At 43.8% G+C, this 14,709-nt stretch overlaps 1 protein-coding gene across 5 annotated transcripts in view; it reads right to left on the bottom strand.

Annotated features, from left to right (window-relative positions):
* EFR3B (EFR3 homolog B) overlaps positions 1 to 14,709 on the bottom strand; it is a 157,518-nt gene that overhangs the window by 60,924 nt on the left and 81,885 nt on the right. For all 5 annotated transcript variants that reach the window (XM_081944334.1, XM_081944333.1, XM_081944336.1 and 2 more), the window contains one exon: positions 3,833 to 3,983. In XM_081944334.1, coding sequence (XP_081800460.1) covers positions 3,833 to 3,983 — 151 coding nt within the window. The remainder of the gene's footprint in view (positions 1 to 3,832; positions 3,984 to 14,709) is intronic.

Raw genomic sequence — 14,709 nt, 5'->3', positions numbered from 1 at the left:
AATGAGGTATAACAATAATAATAATAATAATAAATTTGGATTTATTAGCCGCTCCCTTTCCAAGTAGGACTCGGGGCGGCGTACAATGGAGCATAAAACATAAAAAATATATAACAACACCAAACGTACATATATACACAACACACATACATACACGGAGGAGGAAACAAATTACATCAGTAGACAGTTAAAAATCAGCTTTAAAATACCCCAATTGTAAAAACCCAAAAAATTAATATTTAAGGACAATTTAAAAAACAGTTTGGAGGAATGGGAAAATTACGATTGCGATTGAGCCAGGCCGGATAATTGAAAGAGGTGGGTCTTCAGCTGTACACGGAAGGAGCGGAGATCGGAAGTAATCCTGATGTCGCGGGGGAGGTCATTCCACAGGGCTGGGCCCATCACAGAGAAGGCTCTGCTCCTGGGTGTCGCCCCCCGACACTGTTTGGCGGACAGCACCCGGAGAAGTCCCTCTCTGTGTGCGCGAATTGGTCGTAGGGATGTGTGGGGCAGGATGCGATCCTGCATATAACTAGGCCCTGTGCCATGGAGCGCTTTAAAGATCATAATCAAAACCTTGAAACGCACTCGGTAGACCACAGGCAGCCAGTGCAGCTCGCGCAGGAGAGGTGTTACAGGGGAGTATCTAGTCCTCCCCATAATCACCCGCGCGGCCGCGTTCTGGACCAACTGTAGTCTCCGAGTGCATCTCAAGGGAAGCCCCATGTAGAGAGCATTGCAGTAATCCAGGCGAGACGTCACTAGCGCATGGGTGACTGTGCGTAGGGCATCCCGGTCCAATAAGGGGCGCAATTGGCGCATCAGGCGGACCTGATGGAACGCCCCCCTTGCCACGGCTGTTACATGGTTGTCCATGGACAGCCGGGCATCCAGGAGGACGCCCAAATTGCGCACCTGTTCCATGGGGGCTAGTTGGACGCCCCCGATGGCCAGAGATGGAAGCACCTGGTTGAACCGGGAGGCCGGAAGCCACAGCCACTCCGTCTTGGAAGGGTTGAGTTTTAGTCGGTTGCCATCCATCCAGACCCGTACGGCCTCCAGACACCGGGACATCATTTCGACGGCCTCATTGGGGTGGTTCGGAGTGGAAATGTATAGCTGAGTATCATCAGCATACAGATGATATCCCACTCCAAAACCACGGATGATCTCGCCCAGCGGTTTCATATATGTGTTGAACAGGAGAGGCGAGAGCACCGATCCCTGTGGCACTCCACATGTGAGTGGCCTCCGGGTCGAACTCTGCTCCCCTGTCAACACACGTTGCGTCCGACCAGAGAGGTAGGAGCCAAACCACCGTAAAACGGTGCCCCTGACTCCCAGCCCCTCTAGCCGGTGCAACAGGATACCATGGTCGATGGTATCGAACACCGCCGAGAGATCTAATAGGACCAGGATAGAGGAACAACCCCTATCTCTGGCCCTCCAGAGATCATCAACCAATGCGACCAAGGCCGTCTCCGTGCTGTGCCCGGGTCGGAAGCCGGACTGGCGCGGGTCTAGATAATCATTTTCCTCCAGGTGACGTGGGAACTGCTGTGCTACCACACTCTCTACAACCTTCGCTAAAAAAGGAAGGTTGGAGACTGGACGATAATTGACTAGGTCCGTTGGGTCCAGGGAAGGCTTCTTGAGCAGGGGCCTCACCACCGCCTCTTTCAAGGCGGCCAGTAGAGACCCCTCACCCAACGAGGCGTTCACCAGGCCCAGGAGCCAGTCGCGCGTAACCTCCCAGGATGCCAGTACAAGCCAGGAGGGACACGGGTCCAATAAACATGTGGTGGGTCGCAGACGTCCACGCAACCTGTCCAAATCCTCGATGGCAACCGAGTCAAACTCCTCCCAAAGCGGTCCCTCAAGACTCGCAACGGGCGTCTCTACTGAACCACTGAAAGGGGTCCATCCCATCCGGATTTGAGCGACTTTGTCCTGTAGATAATTCCCAAACTCCTCTGCTCTGCCCTGTAATGGGGCTTCCCGTGGTCTCTCAAACAAGAGGGAACGGGTCACCCGAAACAGGGCGGCAGGGCGGTTATCTGCAGACGCAATAAGAGCGGCGCAATATTGACGTTTGGCCGCTCTTAATGCCACAAGGTACGTCTTCAAATAGGCTCGTGCCTGTGCTCGGTCAAATTCGGAGCGGGAGGATCTCCAACGACTCTCTAGGCGTCTCTTGTGGCGTTTCATCACCCTTAGCTCCTCGGTAAACCAAGGTGCCAGGGTGGTTCGTCGCCGCAGGAGAGGCCGCAAAGGCGCCACCCGGTCTAGGGCCCCGGTAGTCGCACTATTCCATGCGACTACCAGGTCCTCCACTCGGGGGCGGGTCAGGTCCACAGGAGGTGGCCCAAGTTCTGTCTGGAACCTATCTGGTTCCATCAGGCGCTTGGGGCGGAACCATCTAATACCTTCCAGTTCCGCCTCCTCGCGGCGGGGGGTAGCACCAGGGAAGTCCAGCCGGAGAAGTGAGTGATCCGACCATGACAGGGGAATAGTGTCTAGATAAATTTTATGTTATCTGGTACTCATTTTAGCCTGTACTTTTATCGTATGATATATGTTACTTGTGAATTAGATTCATGCATCTCCTAGGCCAGGGCTGTCAAACTCCCGGTCCATGGGCCGGATGAGTCACGCACTGGCCAAACCAACACCCGGTTTAGCGAAAGGGGGAAAAGTCCCGATACATCATGTGTTGCTGCCGTGATGACGTGAGTTTGACACCCCTGTCTTAGCCCCTTTGAGTTGTTGGGAAAATTGGAAGGGTAAACAGTCCACACCTTGCTGAAAGGGGTTGTATTTCCATCTGCTTTGAAGGAGGTAGTGGTACTTGTTGGTCTCTCACTTGTGGACTCCCATAGGGTTTGATTTCTTTTTCACTGCTGTTTATATCAAACCACTGTCAGAGGGCACCCATTATTCTGAGTTGATATATCAGCTGTATGTTGATGATATCTAGTAGCAGCACATTCCCACCCTAGGTCAAGCTGGTCATTTAGACTTATGCTAAGAATCTACTTTCTTAAGATCAAATGTCCTGGCCCAGAACTTGACTCAGCTGAACAAATGCAATGCCAGGCTCAGGAGACACCAAGCTAAGAATCACCGGAAACTGATCACATATAGGCCCATCAGAACAGCTGGAGTAATCAGAAGGCATATAGCAATAGCACTTAGACTTATATACTGCTTGTTATTCACTTGCTTGGCTTGGTAATCTTTGTTCTGCTCTCTTAGGGTTTGGAGCCACAATGGCACAGTGGTTAGAGTGCAGTTCTGCAGGCTACTTCTGCTGACTGCCGGCTGACACCAATTTGGCAGTTCAAATCTCACCAGGCTCAATGTTGACTCAGCCTTCCATCCTTCCGAGGTCGGTAAAATGAGAACCTAGATTTTGGGGGGCAATATACCGACTCTGTAAACTGCCTGGAGCACTGCACTCTAGCCACCGTGGCTCCAAACCCTAAGAGAGCAAAACAAAGATTACTAAGCCAAGCAAGTGAATAACAATTAAAGACAGTTGCCTGAAACCTGATTGAAGAAGGCAACCCTGAGTTCTGCCCTCCATTGGAAACAATAGATCGATCTCCTGCTGGGATGCCTTATTCTATTCAGCCTTAAGTAAATTACAATTTGAAACAGGATTAATAGCTCGTGAGGTTAAGAATTGAACTGGAATCTTTCAAAGTCAATGCTCAGTAGCTTAGATACCTTATTAAATCCCCATTTTAAGATAGAAGGCAGACTATCTTAATATCCTAGGAATATCATTGTTAGTCTCCTCCAGACCATGTCCAAAGGAAATGCTTACCGAATTGGTGCCAAGGATTTGCAGGTCAGGCTTCTCCGATTCCAGCAGCTTGGCCACCATCTTCAAGAAACTCTCCACAAAGAGATTGATGCTCTGGCAGTGACAGGCCATTAATAGCTGATCCAAGGCTTCCATTGCAATGCACACATACCTGCGGGTAGGTTGGTATAAAAGTACATCCAAAATAAGAGGTCGCCCTAAAATGATGGGAACTGAAATCTACTGTATTTTTCGGAGTATAAGACGCACCAATATTTTGAAGAGGTAAATTAAAAAAAAAATTCCCCATTCTGCAGACCTCCCAAACCCTCTGCACACCTCTTTTTTTTTTGAAAACGGGGTATGCACAGAGTTTGAGAGGCCTGCAAAGTGCTTTGGGGGACTGTTGGGGGACGGCAAAAATGAGCAAAAACGGCCTTTTTTTTTTTGCAAAAACGGACCCTTTTTTGCCCAAAAAAAAAAAAAAGGGTTTGCACGGCCTTTAGGAGGCTTGTAGATTGCTCTTGGGGCTGGGCAAAAATGAGCAAAAAAAGCACGTTTTTTTGCTCTTTTTGCCCTCCCCAGCCCCCAGGAACGCTTTGCAGGCCTCCCAAACCCTCTGCATGTCCATTTTTGTGAAGGGGACGGGGTTTTGGGAGGCAAAAAAATGCTGTATTCAGTGTATAAGCTGCACCCAGATTTTCTCCCTCTTTTTTGGGAGAAAAAGGCGCATCTTATACTCTGAAAAATACGGTAAATCATCCAGAAGGTTAAAGTTAGAGAAAACTGCCACAGACGGGCAAACTTTTCCTAGCCAAGGTAAAATCAATTTTGAGGGTATGGGAATGAACTTTGATTTTAATTCAACCTTTTCCTTCCTGATGCTTCCCTTCCATTGTTCATTCACAATAGAGTCTGGCCTCAAATTGCCAAGGGGATTTCATGGCTGGCTGAAAATTAAAATCTACTTTTTCCCAGGTCTTGGGGAAACACAAAGTATAAAAGATTTTAATCTGAGTTCACAAAATATTTCCCAATGTGATGATCTGCTTATTAAGCCACAAGCTGAAGCAGCAGCACCCAACCCCATTAAGTCTAAGCTAGAATATTGTGTAAATTCAGCTGCCAATATAAAATTAATTGACTGAGAAATCCAGATCCTGAAATATTCTTGAAGCTTAGTGTATGTGTCTTTTCCCTTACAGCTTTTGGGACACAGCAAGCTGCAACAGGAAGAGAACATATGAATCATGGTTTGGCCCAACCACATGAAGCAGTAGGAGAGAGGTGGGGACAGGTTAAAACCCCAAAAGGACATATACAGAAAAGGGTCAGTTCACTTGATGATCTCTTTTGATATTATTGGCAAAGATGCAGGGAGGGAAGGGCTTTGAGGTTCTTGTTCTTTTCTCCAAAATATTTTGTAAACTGGAATAACCAAATACAGGAGGACGCAGGTTTCTCCTTTTCCCACGAGAGCGTTTTAGTGCTTTTCACTTTCAATGGGATTGGAAAAAGGTTGAACTGGAATATGACACACACTATTATTTGGATTGTAGGGAGTCTTAAAGTAGATCACTTCAAGGTGTCCAAATGCAACAGGAAAATGCCAGGTATGACATGTAACGAATACAGTATATCAGTGTCTCTCTGTGTGCAGTGTGTGTGTGTGTGTGTGTGTGTGTGTGTGTGTGTGTGTATAAATGGAGGAAACGTGCTGCAGCAACACAGCGTTGCCAGTTATCTTAATGTGGATTGACAAATTAGTCTATTTTTAACCTACGGTACTTTCACAGATGTTCATCCTAAGTTGTTCCATTTTATTTCTGCAGGAACATATTTCAATATGTTTTTTTTTTAAATAAACTGTTTTCTTTCCAAACGTGTCTTGAAATAACCTCAAATACGGAAGTTTGGAAACCCTGAACTATGCTGGAATGATTTGGAAGCATAAACGTTGGTGGATAGTCACATCCTAATTCATGCACGAGTTCGGAAGGAAGAACTGGGTGCATGAAGAAGCCGAAAAACATCAATTTCTTCAAGCATATTAACGAAAAGGTACAGAGTCCCCTCAAGGGATGCTAAATTCTTGGTGACTGCACTCAATGCAATTTTTAAAGCAAAGTTATAGAGGTAATTTGGTAGAGTTACAGGTTTCTGATTCTTTTTTTTTTCTTTTTCTTTTTTTAAATTATATATGTTTTTTATTTTTTCATTTTCATAACATATAATCACATGTATACTATTACATAGCCAACATTGTATTGTATTATTAAATGTTTACATCAATTCATCTTATCATCAACCCCCCAAAACAATTATTGGCTCTTCTGCTCTCCATACACTATATTTGTACATTTACCATCACTTTCTTCTCCCTCTCTCCTCCCACTCCCTACCTCTTTTCTTCCCTCTGTCATCCTTCCCTTCTCTACTTCCCCTTCCTCTCTCCTTCTCCTCTCTTTCCTTTCCACTCCTTTCTCTCCTCCTCTCCCCCTCGCTCTCTCTCCTCTCCCTCTCTTCTTCCCTTACAGGTTTCTGATTCTGTTCAACAACTCCAAAATTCATAGGTTGTCCTTCAACCTAATATTAACCAGGGCAACCCTAATTAACCTTCCAAGATTAGCTATGCATCTGATTGCACTCTTTTAGTTAGTGTGCAATAATTCACTGAACAGTAAAAATGTCAAGATCTCAAATATGCCAATTACTGTTGTAAATGAAAGGGACTCACTGGAGGGACTTGGAGCAAAATTGTAGACAATTTTGTCTAAACGTAGACAATCCCAGGTTCAGTCTTCAGTATCTCTAAAGAGCTGGAGAGTAGATATTCCCCACCCGCAGACCTTGAGAACTATTGCCAATTAGTTCAGACAGTATTAAGATGGCTCAAGGATTGACTTATTATAAAAGCCTCTTATTAATTTTTCTTGGTATTCTCTTAATACCAAGGGTTTCTTTTGACTTTTTTTTTCCTAAACAGCCATTCTTCATGGATGGCTTAATTTGGGTTCTTGCACTGAGTAGAGGCCTGTTATCTTAAATTACTCTTTCCAATTCATTGGCAGAGTTTGTGTGACACTGTACACTAGGCTAAAATGAGACTGAACTGTTTGTTTATTCATATGATGTATAAAGCTAGTGTATTCAACTCCTAAATATTCCCAGGAGCTAGCCTAAACTTAAAAAACTAATTAAACACACAAAGACATACTACAATAGCAACATAATTGAGGCCAAAGCACAACATATTCCAGTTCCAGAATATGGAACAGGACAGGTGTTAGAATATTCATGACTGGGAGAGACATGGTAACAAGGTCAGCCAATGAATAGGCATAGCAACTAAGTGAGCCAATGGCAGATCTGAGTCTGTGCTGAGAATCGAAACTGAAACTAGTCATTCTGCTCTGAACTCTGAAATGAAGATAACTATTCTCTCCTGCTTGTATTTGCGTGTAACTACTACCACTACGTTGGAGAAAACCTATATTGGTATTGTGCATTTATGTTCATGTGTTAATATGTATATAAAGAAGTTAATGAATCCAGCTGAATCAGTTATCTGTGTGTGCTTTCTGAAAGTGATTTTCTGCAACAAACTCTGACAACAGTCTAATCCAATGATTTTGACCCAATGCTTGGGGAAAAGCCAGGTTTTCAAGTTTTTATAGAAGGTCAATAAGATCTGAATCTTGGGTGGTATACTATTCCACAGGACAGACACTCCAACAGAGCAGGCATTCTTTTTGGGTCTCATTAGGTGTCACTATTTGACAGCAAGACCATTCAGTACATTAAATATTAAGACACTGCAGAGATATTTGCAAATAGCCCAGCCCTGTGCTATGAACCATTTTATAGGTAATAGCCAGCACCTGGAAGCATCCTAAGTACAGATCACAAAGTAGTGTGGTTATGTAGGTATACAGAGATGCAGCCAAAATGACCTGTTTCAGTGCATTCTGGCTCAATTGCAGCTTCTGGGTGGTTTTCAAAGGCAGCAAGTGCCTATTGCAATAGTCCAATTCGGGGGTGACAAGGACATGACACCGAGCTGGGCCTCCTGATTCAGGAATGAGTACAAACTGGCATAAAAGATTGATTGAAGAAAGTGCCTGGATTCAACCACACATATCATCACCTGGGAAGTATAAACTATGAAGGTCCTAAATCTATTACATAGGTGACTGTACTTCCAAGGAACCCGTCCACTTCTTCAGGTACAACAACATTTATCTTCTCCCAAAAAGTCTGAATCTGTCTATGCAAGATTGTATCTCAGTCAACTCCATTTTTTCCCCACAGCGGGACTGGCAGGGGATCTGAATGACTTTATCTGATAATTGCCTAGAATATGCTTTAGAGCAGCCTTGCAGATGTTGCTCCATCCCCTCCTTTCCCAGGAGGAGCTGGGACACCTTAAACAAAGCCACTGAGCAGCCATCTGCAGAAGCAACATGAGCAGAAAATGATTATATTTGCTGTTCTGATTGCTATGAGGTAATCCTTAATCAAGATTCTTACCCCTACTCCATCAAGTTCCCTCTTTGTTTTCTTCCATTTAGAGAGTTCATTTTCCATATTTTCTCTGAGAACCAGGGATTTCTCTGAGATCCAGGGCCAGAGAAAGTTCACAGATAATTGTGCCACTGCCCTAAGGTGACGAACAGAACTAACCTGTGACTATTGCTGTAAATCAGGGCCACTCTAATTGGCTCCGTAGTTGCCTTAGTGGTCAAGAAGTCCCAAGCTCCCTTTGACCCATTGCCCAGGGAAGGCAGATTAAAGTCCCCCTACACCATGAAACTCCACTGCCAATCCAGACATGTCATCATCAGGCATCTTGTGTAGGAAGGCCAGGGTAGCAGCAGGATTCTCATCTAATGCCTATAGCCAGGCAGTTCACACAAACTGTTATCTACAAAGCAGCAGCATTAAAGCAACCAAAGTGTCTTGGATGACTACAACCACGCTACCATCTCTGCCTTAGGATCATAACTGGTGCCATCCTCAAAACACAAATGGGCACCTTTCCAAAAGGAAGAGTCCTTAAAATAACACCTACCAGGTCAGCCATCTCATTCACTTCAATGGACAAAGAAGGTCTTATTACAGGTTAAGTTGGCATTCAACACTGAATGCCCAGGCGTTGGGACTGAGCACACTGGGCTGGAATGCAAAATCAGTCTTACATATTAAAGATTGCCTACCCAAGAGCAGTTGGGTCCTGTCTCTGGTTCAGGATGTTGTCAGAAAGCAACGTTTTAGTATTTTGCATGAACCCTCCAGTCCCTGGGTTGTTTGGGCATTGCATCTTGTGTGAACATTGTAGTTGTATTTATTCCTCTGATCTCACTTTCCTATGCATATTTCTCAGTTAAACCTGAGAACTGGAAGTCTTATTATTGATTTGATTTATCTTCTACCTCAAGTAGGGTACTCACACATTCTAAAAGTGAGAATTACCTTGGTTGTGGGCAACAAAAGTTATGCACAGGGGACAACATAACAACATATATTCTTTCATTTAATAAAGCCAAAGGGGACCCAAGTTCTGCTCTCTACTGTAATTGACGTCAACAGAAAACACAGAGGTGCCTGCCCTCCTTAGGGCTCAGTCAGGCCAACAGGAAAAAAATAAATCACATGTCAGAAGAGAAAACAAGAGCACTTATAGACTGCGATAACTGACAGTCAGTGCTGCTATTGCAGCAAATGATTGAAACCATGTTAAATCATCCTTATAGCACTTTAAATGAAACAAGGAAAGAAAGAAAGATGAAGAGAGACAAAAGCAAGAAAAATAGGGCCTTGGCAGAACATGCATCTTGACTGGACATAAAATGTTGAGTGGGAGGCTTTGCTTAGTTAGGCCTTAGCAATAGCACTTATAGCACTTATATACCACTTCACAGTGCTTTACAGTCCTCTCTAAGTGGTTTACAAAGTCAGCATATTGCCCCCAACAATCTGGGTCCTCATTTTGCCCACCTTGGAAGGATGGAAGGCTGAGTCAACCTTGACCCTGGTGGGATTTGAACTGCCAAATTGCAGGCAGCCAGCAGGCAGCAGAAGTAGCCTGCAGTACTGCATTCTCAACACTGCGCCGCCGAGGCTCAGTATTCACCTGAAATGATTTTGGTTGGGGATTTCTGGAAGTCCACACAGAAACAGAATTATCATTAAAAAGTGCCTAGCCATGCAACCTATCATAATCCATCACAGCCTATGAAAAGGATAACTCTCCTGCACTTGTACCTTTCAGAGACATCTAAGAGACTCCCAACACTTTCTTGATATCACTGTAGCATTCAACTCAATGAAATCTATACAAAACACCTAAAGCAAACCCAAAGACTTCTACTCAAAGAATAAACAAAAGAAGTCATCTAGAGCAAACAATACATGGCTTGTAACAGCCATAGACAGGCATATGATTGTATATCACCTGACGATTAGAAGACAGGAAAATTCCTTAATCTTGGAATTAGAGGATAAAACCAACCACAAGTTCAACTGGAAAACTGTCAATATTTTAGATAAACTGATATCCAAAAATGATAGCTATTTCTTGGAAGCTTAATGCTCTGATAAATCAGCCACTAAAAGACATAGAGATAAATGATAAGTGCCTAAAAATAAAAATAGGAAACAAACAACCCAGAGTATATCCTCCTTAGCAATCAATATCCAGATAAGCAGGAAACAGCACCAGATAAGTGATCAGGGAATAAATAATACCCCAATAAAAGAACTACCCCAATAAAAGAACCAATTATCTATTGGTTCAGAATGCGGCCGCGCGGGCTATCATGGGGAGTACGAGATACTCCCACATAACACCTCTCCTGCGCGAGCTGCACTGGCTACCTGTGGTTTTTCGGGTGCGTTTCAAGGTGTTGATCACCATCTTTAAAGCGCTCCATGGCACAGGACCTAGCTACCTGCGGGATCGCATCCTACCTCATACATCCCTGCGACCAATTCGCTCTCACAGAGAGGGACTCCTCCGGGTACCGTCCACCAAGCAATGCCAACGGGCGGCGCCCAGGAGTAGAGCCTTCTCTGTGATGGGCCCAACCCTCTGGGATGACCTCCCCCCCGATATCAGAACCACTACTGACCTCCGCTCCTTCCGTAAGAAACTCAAGACCCACCTGTTCCAATTGGCTGGCCTAGCCCATTTATAGTCCCATCTTTATCCTCCTGGCAATTATTGTATTCTGGGGTAGTTTTCTAGGGGTAGTTTTTAATGTATTTCTAATTTTTAATCTTAATTTTTATTGTACAGTTTGTATGCCGCCGCCTCCATCTATATCTATTTATATTGTGTTTTTAAAAATGACTGTACACCGCCCCGAGTCTCTTTGGAGAGAGGGTGCGGTTTATAAATTAAATAAAAGTAAAGTAAAGTAACTATCAAGAGAGAGTGGCAAGGTAAGCTACCACGTATAAACAAGCAACACAATTCACCCTTCCATACGCTGATGATGTTGCCTAGTTTGGAAATGAAAAGTCTGAAGGACAACAATTGAGCTTTAGAGAACACAAAGAACCTGACTTCTATATTGTCTCAAGTGTTTAAATTCTAGACTTCTTCCACTCATCCTTCCAAATAACAAATACTTGGCATACCACCCAGTATGTTTACATAACAGCCATCACTAACTTGGAAACAGCTGGTTCCTACCTCACCAGCCTCAATCTTTTCACTATGACGTAAACAGAAAATATGTTCTTCAGCTGAACTCAGCACATGTGATTACATAGACCCTATATTGTAGGAAGAATGTGGAGTCCTTGGGGCTCTCTGAGTGTGCTTGTTTTCTTGCAGATGTTTCATTTTCCTACTAGCACTGATGATGTTACCTAGGTTGGGTAATGAAACACTGCAAGAAAACAAGCAAGCTCAGAGAGCACCAAGGAGCTACAAATGAGCTACAAGCCCTGTGCTACAAACATTCTCCTTTATTAGGAAGGGTGTGGCAAACACAAACCGATCTACTCTCTTCTTTCAGGAGGATGGTTTTTAAAGCACATTTAGTCTGCAACTCTGCAATTTTTCAGTAGTTTCCCCCTCAAATAGCAATAGCACTTAAACTTATATATCGCTTCACAGTGCTTTTTACAGCCCACTCTAAGCGGTTTACAGAATCAGCACATTGCCCCCAACAATCTGGGTCCTCATTTTACTCACCTCGGAAGGATGGAAGGCTGAGTCAACCTTGTACCAGTGGGACTTGAACTGCTGGCAATCAGCAGAAGTAGACTGCAGTACTGCACTTTAACCACTGCGCCACTGCAGCTATACTAATCAGATTTGATTCTGTCTAGTTCAGATGAGGTCCACCAGTACTGCTACCTATTAATGTTATCTAAGAGATAGATTGGACATAATCTTTTCTCCCAACAACTTAACATCTGCCATTGTTAATCTTACTAATAATGTATTATTAATAATTTCTTAACCCTCTGATACAAATCTGAAGGCACTAAAGGCACAGCTGAAAAGACTTTTCTTTGACTTGGAATGTTTTTTATTTTATTTTACTTTGTGCCTTAATGTTGCTTCTTCCTCTTTCCCCCTTGATCTATGGCAGAGAAAAGCCATTCGTAGTGTGAACTGTAACAGGGATATTTACGTATCTGGACTGAGCTGGTCAGATTAAAAAAGGGATTCCAGCCCAAAACTATTTGCAGACCATGTTCCATCTGTTCATCCGATAATTCTAATTGGAACAGCAGTTTATTCTTGGCAACAACACGCCCACACAAGATACATGGATGTACTTCTTTCCCCCCATAAACAGCAGCTCTTCAACAAACAGCTGTACTTGTGAAATGAATGGCAAGTGCTAGGAGAAGGAATACAGATATAGAATTGACTTAGACAGCTGAGTCAAATTGTGGCCAGAAGCAAAACACTATCACTTTAGGGCCTGTTAAGACACTCAAGCGGCCTTCTGCAGTGTGGTGTCTTCCAAGTGTATACAATCCCATAATCCCCATCGACATTTGGAAAGCATCCCAAGCTAATATGGAAAAGTTATTTAAATCACAAGATTATATTTTGCTCATTTCATGAGGATGCATATTCAGCCCAGAAATATGCATCCTAAGCACGAGTTCCTCGCAATAAAATCCAATATTCAGCTAATGACTGCTGCATATCCATGCATAAGTCAGCCTTGGTTGACTAGCAACTGTGAAAAGACTCCATTGAACACATCATTCTGTGAAATACCATGCAACAATACAGTTGTTCTTCCTGTACTGTTGTGACAGCCATGAAGTACTCATTCTGATCGCTGGGAATGAATTGCTGCAGTTCAGGGACAAAGTATGGATGGAGAAAGTAGTAGTTCCAATCCATGGCATCACAAGAAAGCAGGATATGGAATAAAATATTTTTTCTGCTTGGGAATCTAAAGGGATGCAATCAATTTGTCCAGGGTTGAAGTGCCTCATTATTATATAATGCACCTTCCTATGTCCCCAAGCTAGTTGCTAATTTGCCCATTTTAAATTTTTTAAAAATTGCCTAGGTAAAGGTTCCCCTCACACATATGTGCTAGTTGTTCTCGACTCTAGGGGGTGGTGCTCATCTCCGTTTCAAAGCCGAAGAGCCAGTGCTGTCCAAAAAAGTCTCCGCGATCATGTGGCTGGCATGATTTAAACTCGGAAGGCACACGGAACGCTGTTACCTTCCCACCAAAGGTGGTTCCTATTTTTCTACTTGCATTTTTACGTGCTTTCAAACTGCTAGTTTGGCAGAAGCTGGGACAAGTAATGGGAGCTCACTCCGTTACACGGTGCTAGGTATTCGAATTGCCGACCTTTCTGATTGACAAGCTCAGCGTCTTAGCCACCACGCCCCTTTAAAATTGCCTAACTGCTGTATTTTTTTAAAACATGGACCCACTTTTAAAGAAGACAAATAAGGTCATCTGCTCTTCTAGCTCCTATCCCTTTTACCCCTACCCTGCTGTGCCTCACTACAGTACGTTACAGGAATAAGAAGCCCTAAGAAAATGAATTTTCTCAGATGTCTCACAGTTGTATCAAGAACAGGGGTGTCCAAACTTGGGAACTTTAAGACTTGTGGACTTCAACTCCCAGAATTCCCCAGCCAGCATGGCTGGCTGGGGAATTCTGAGAGTTGAAGTCCACAAGTCTTAAAGTTCCCAAGTTTGGACACCCCTGATCTAGAATGACCAGCAGGATTCCCAATACTGAAGTGGGGTGTGGAGAGGCATCTCCCACTGCTGCAGGAAGAACTTGATGGTTCAGCTATGAGTAAATTCTGTACATTCTCTTCACTACTCAGGAAATTGTTCAGCATTGCTGCATTTTATTAGTTCCAAATGAAACTTTGTGTGTGTCTTCAAGTTATTGTTGACCTCAGAATTTGCCTGGACAAAGCCCTGCAGTTTTCTTGACAAGGTTTTGTTTTTGGAAGTGGTTTGCCATTCCCTGCTTCCTAGGGCTGAGAATGGACTAAGATCACCCAACTGTCTTTGTGCCTAAGGTGGGACTAGAACTAACAGTCTCCCTGTTTCTACTTTGATGCCTTCACTATGCTTGCTAAGTGAAACTTCATTGAAAAATAATATGCCCAATAGCTTTCTTCTCTGAGATGAAAATACTGGATATGTATGACAGTATTCTTAAACTACATCATCATCATCTTTTAATGACCCCATAATCCCTTGCAGGGTGGAGTCTGGGCAATTGAATGGAGCTGTGTGTTTACTGGCCAGATGCCCTTCCTGTCGCCAATGCGGAGTTTTGTTCAGCAGATATACTCTCATTGTGCCCAGAGAGAGAAATATCTGCCTCTATCTAGGATCGAACTCACAGCCTCCTGATTGTGAATGAGAGCTCCACCTCTA

This window comes from Natrix helvetica (genome assembly GCF_964273705.1).
Source record: "Natrix helvetica genome assembly, chromosome: 2".
Lineage (NCBI taxonomy): Eukaryota > Metazoa > Chordata > Lepidosauria > Squamata > Natricidae > Natrix > Natrix helvetica.
The sequence above is the reverse complement of the archived record's forward strand: the minus strand, read 5'-3'. Positions and strand labels throughout refer to the sequence as shown.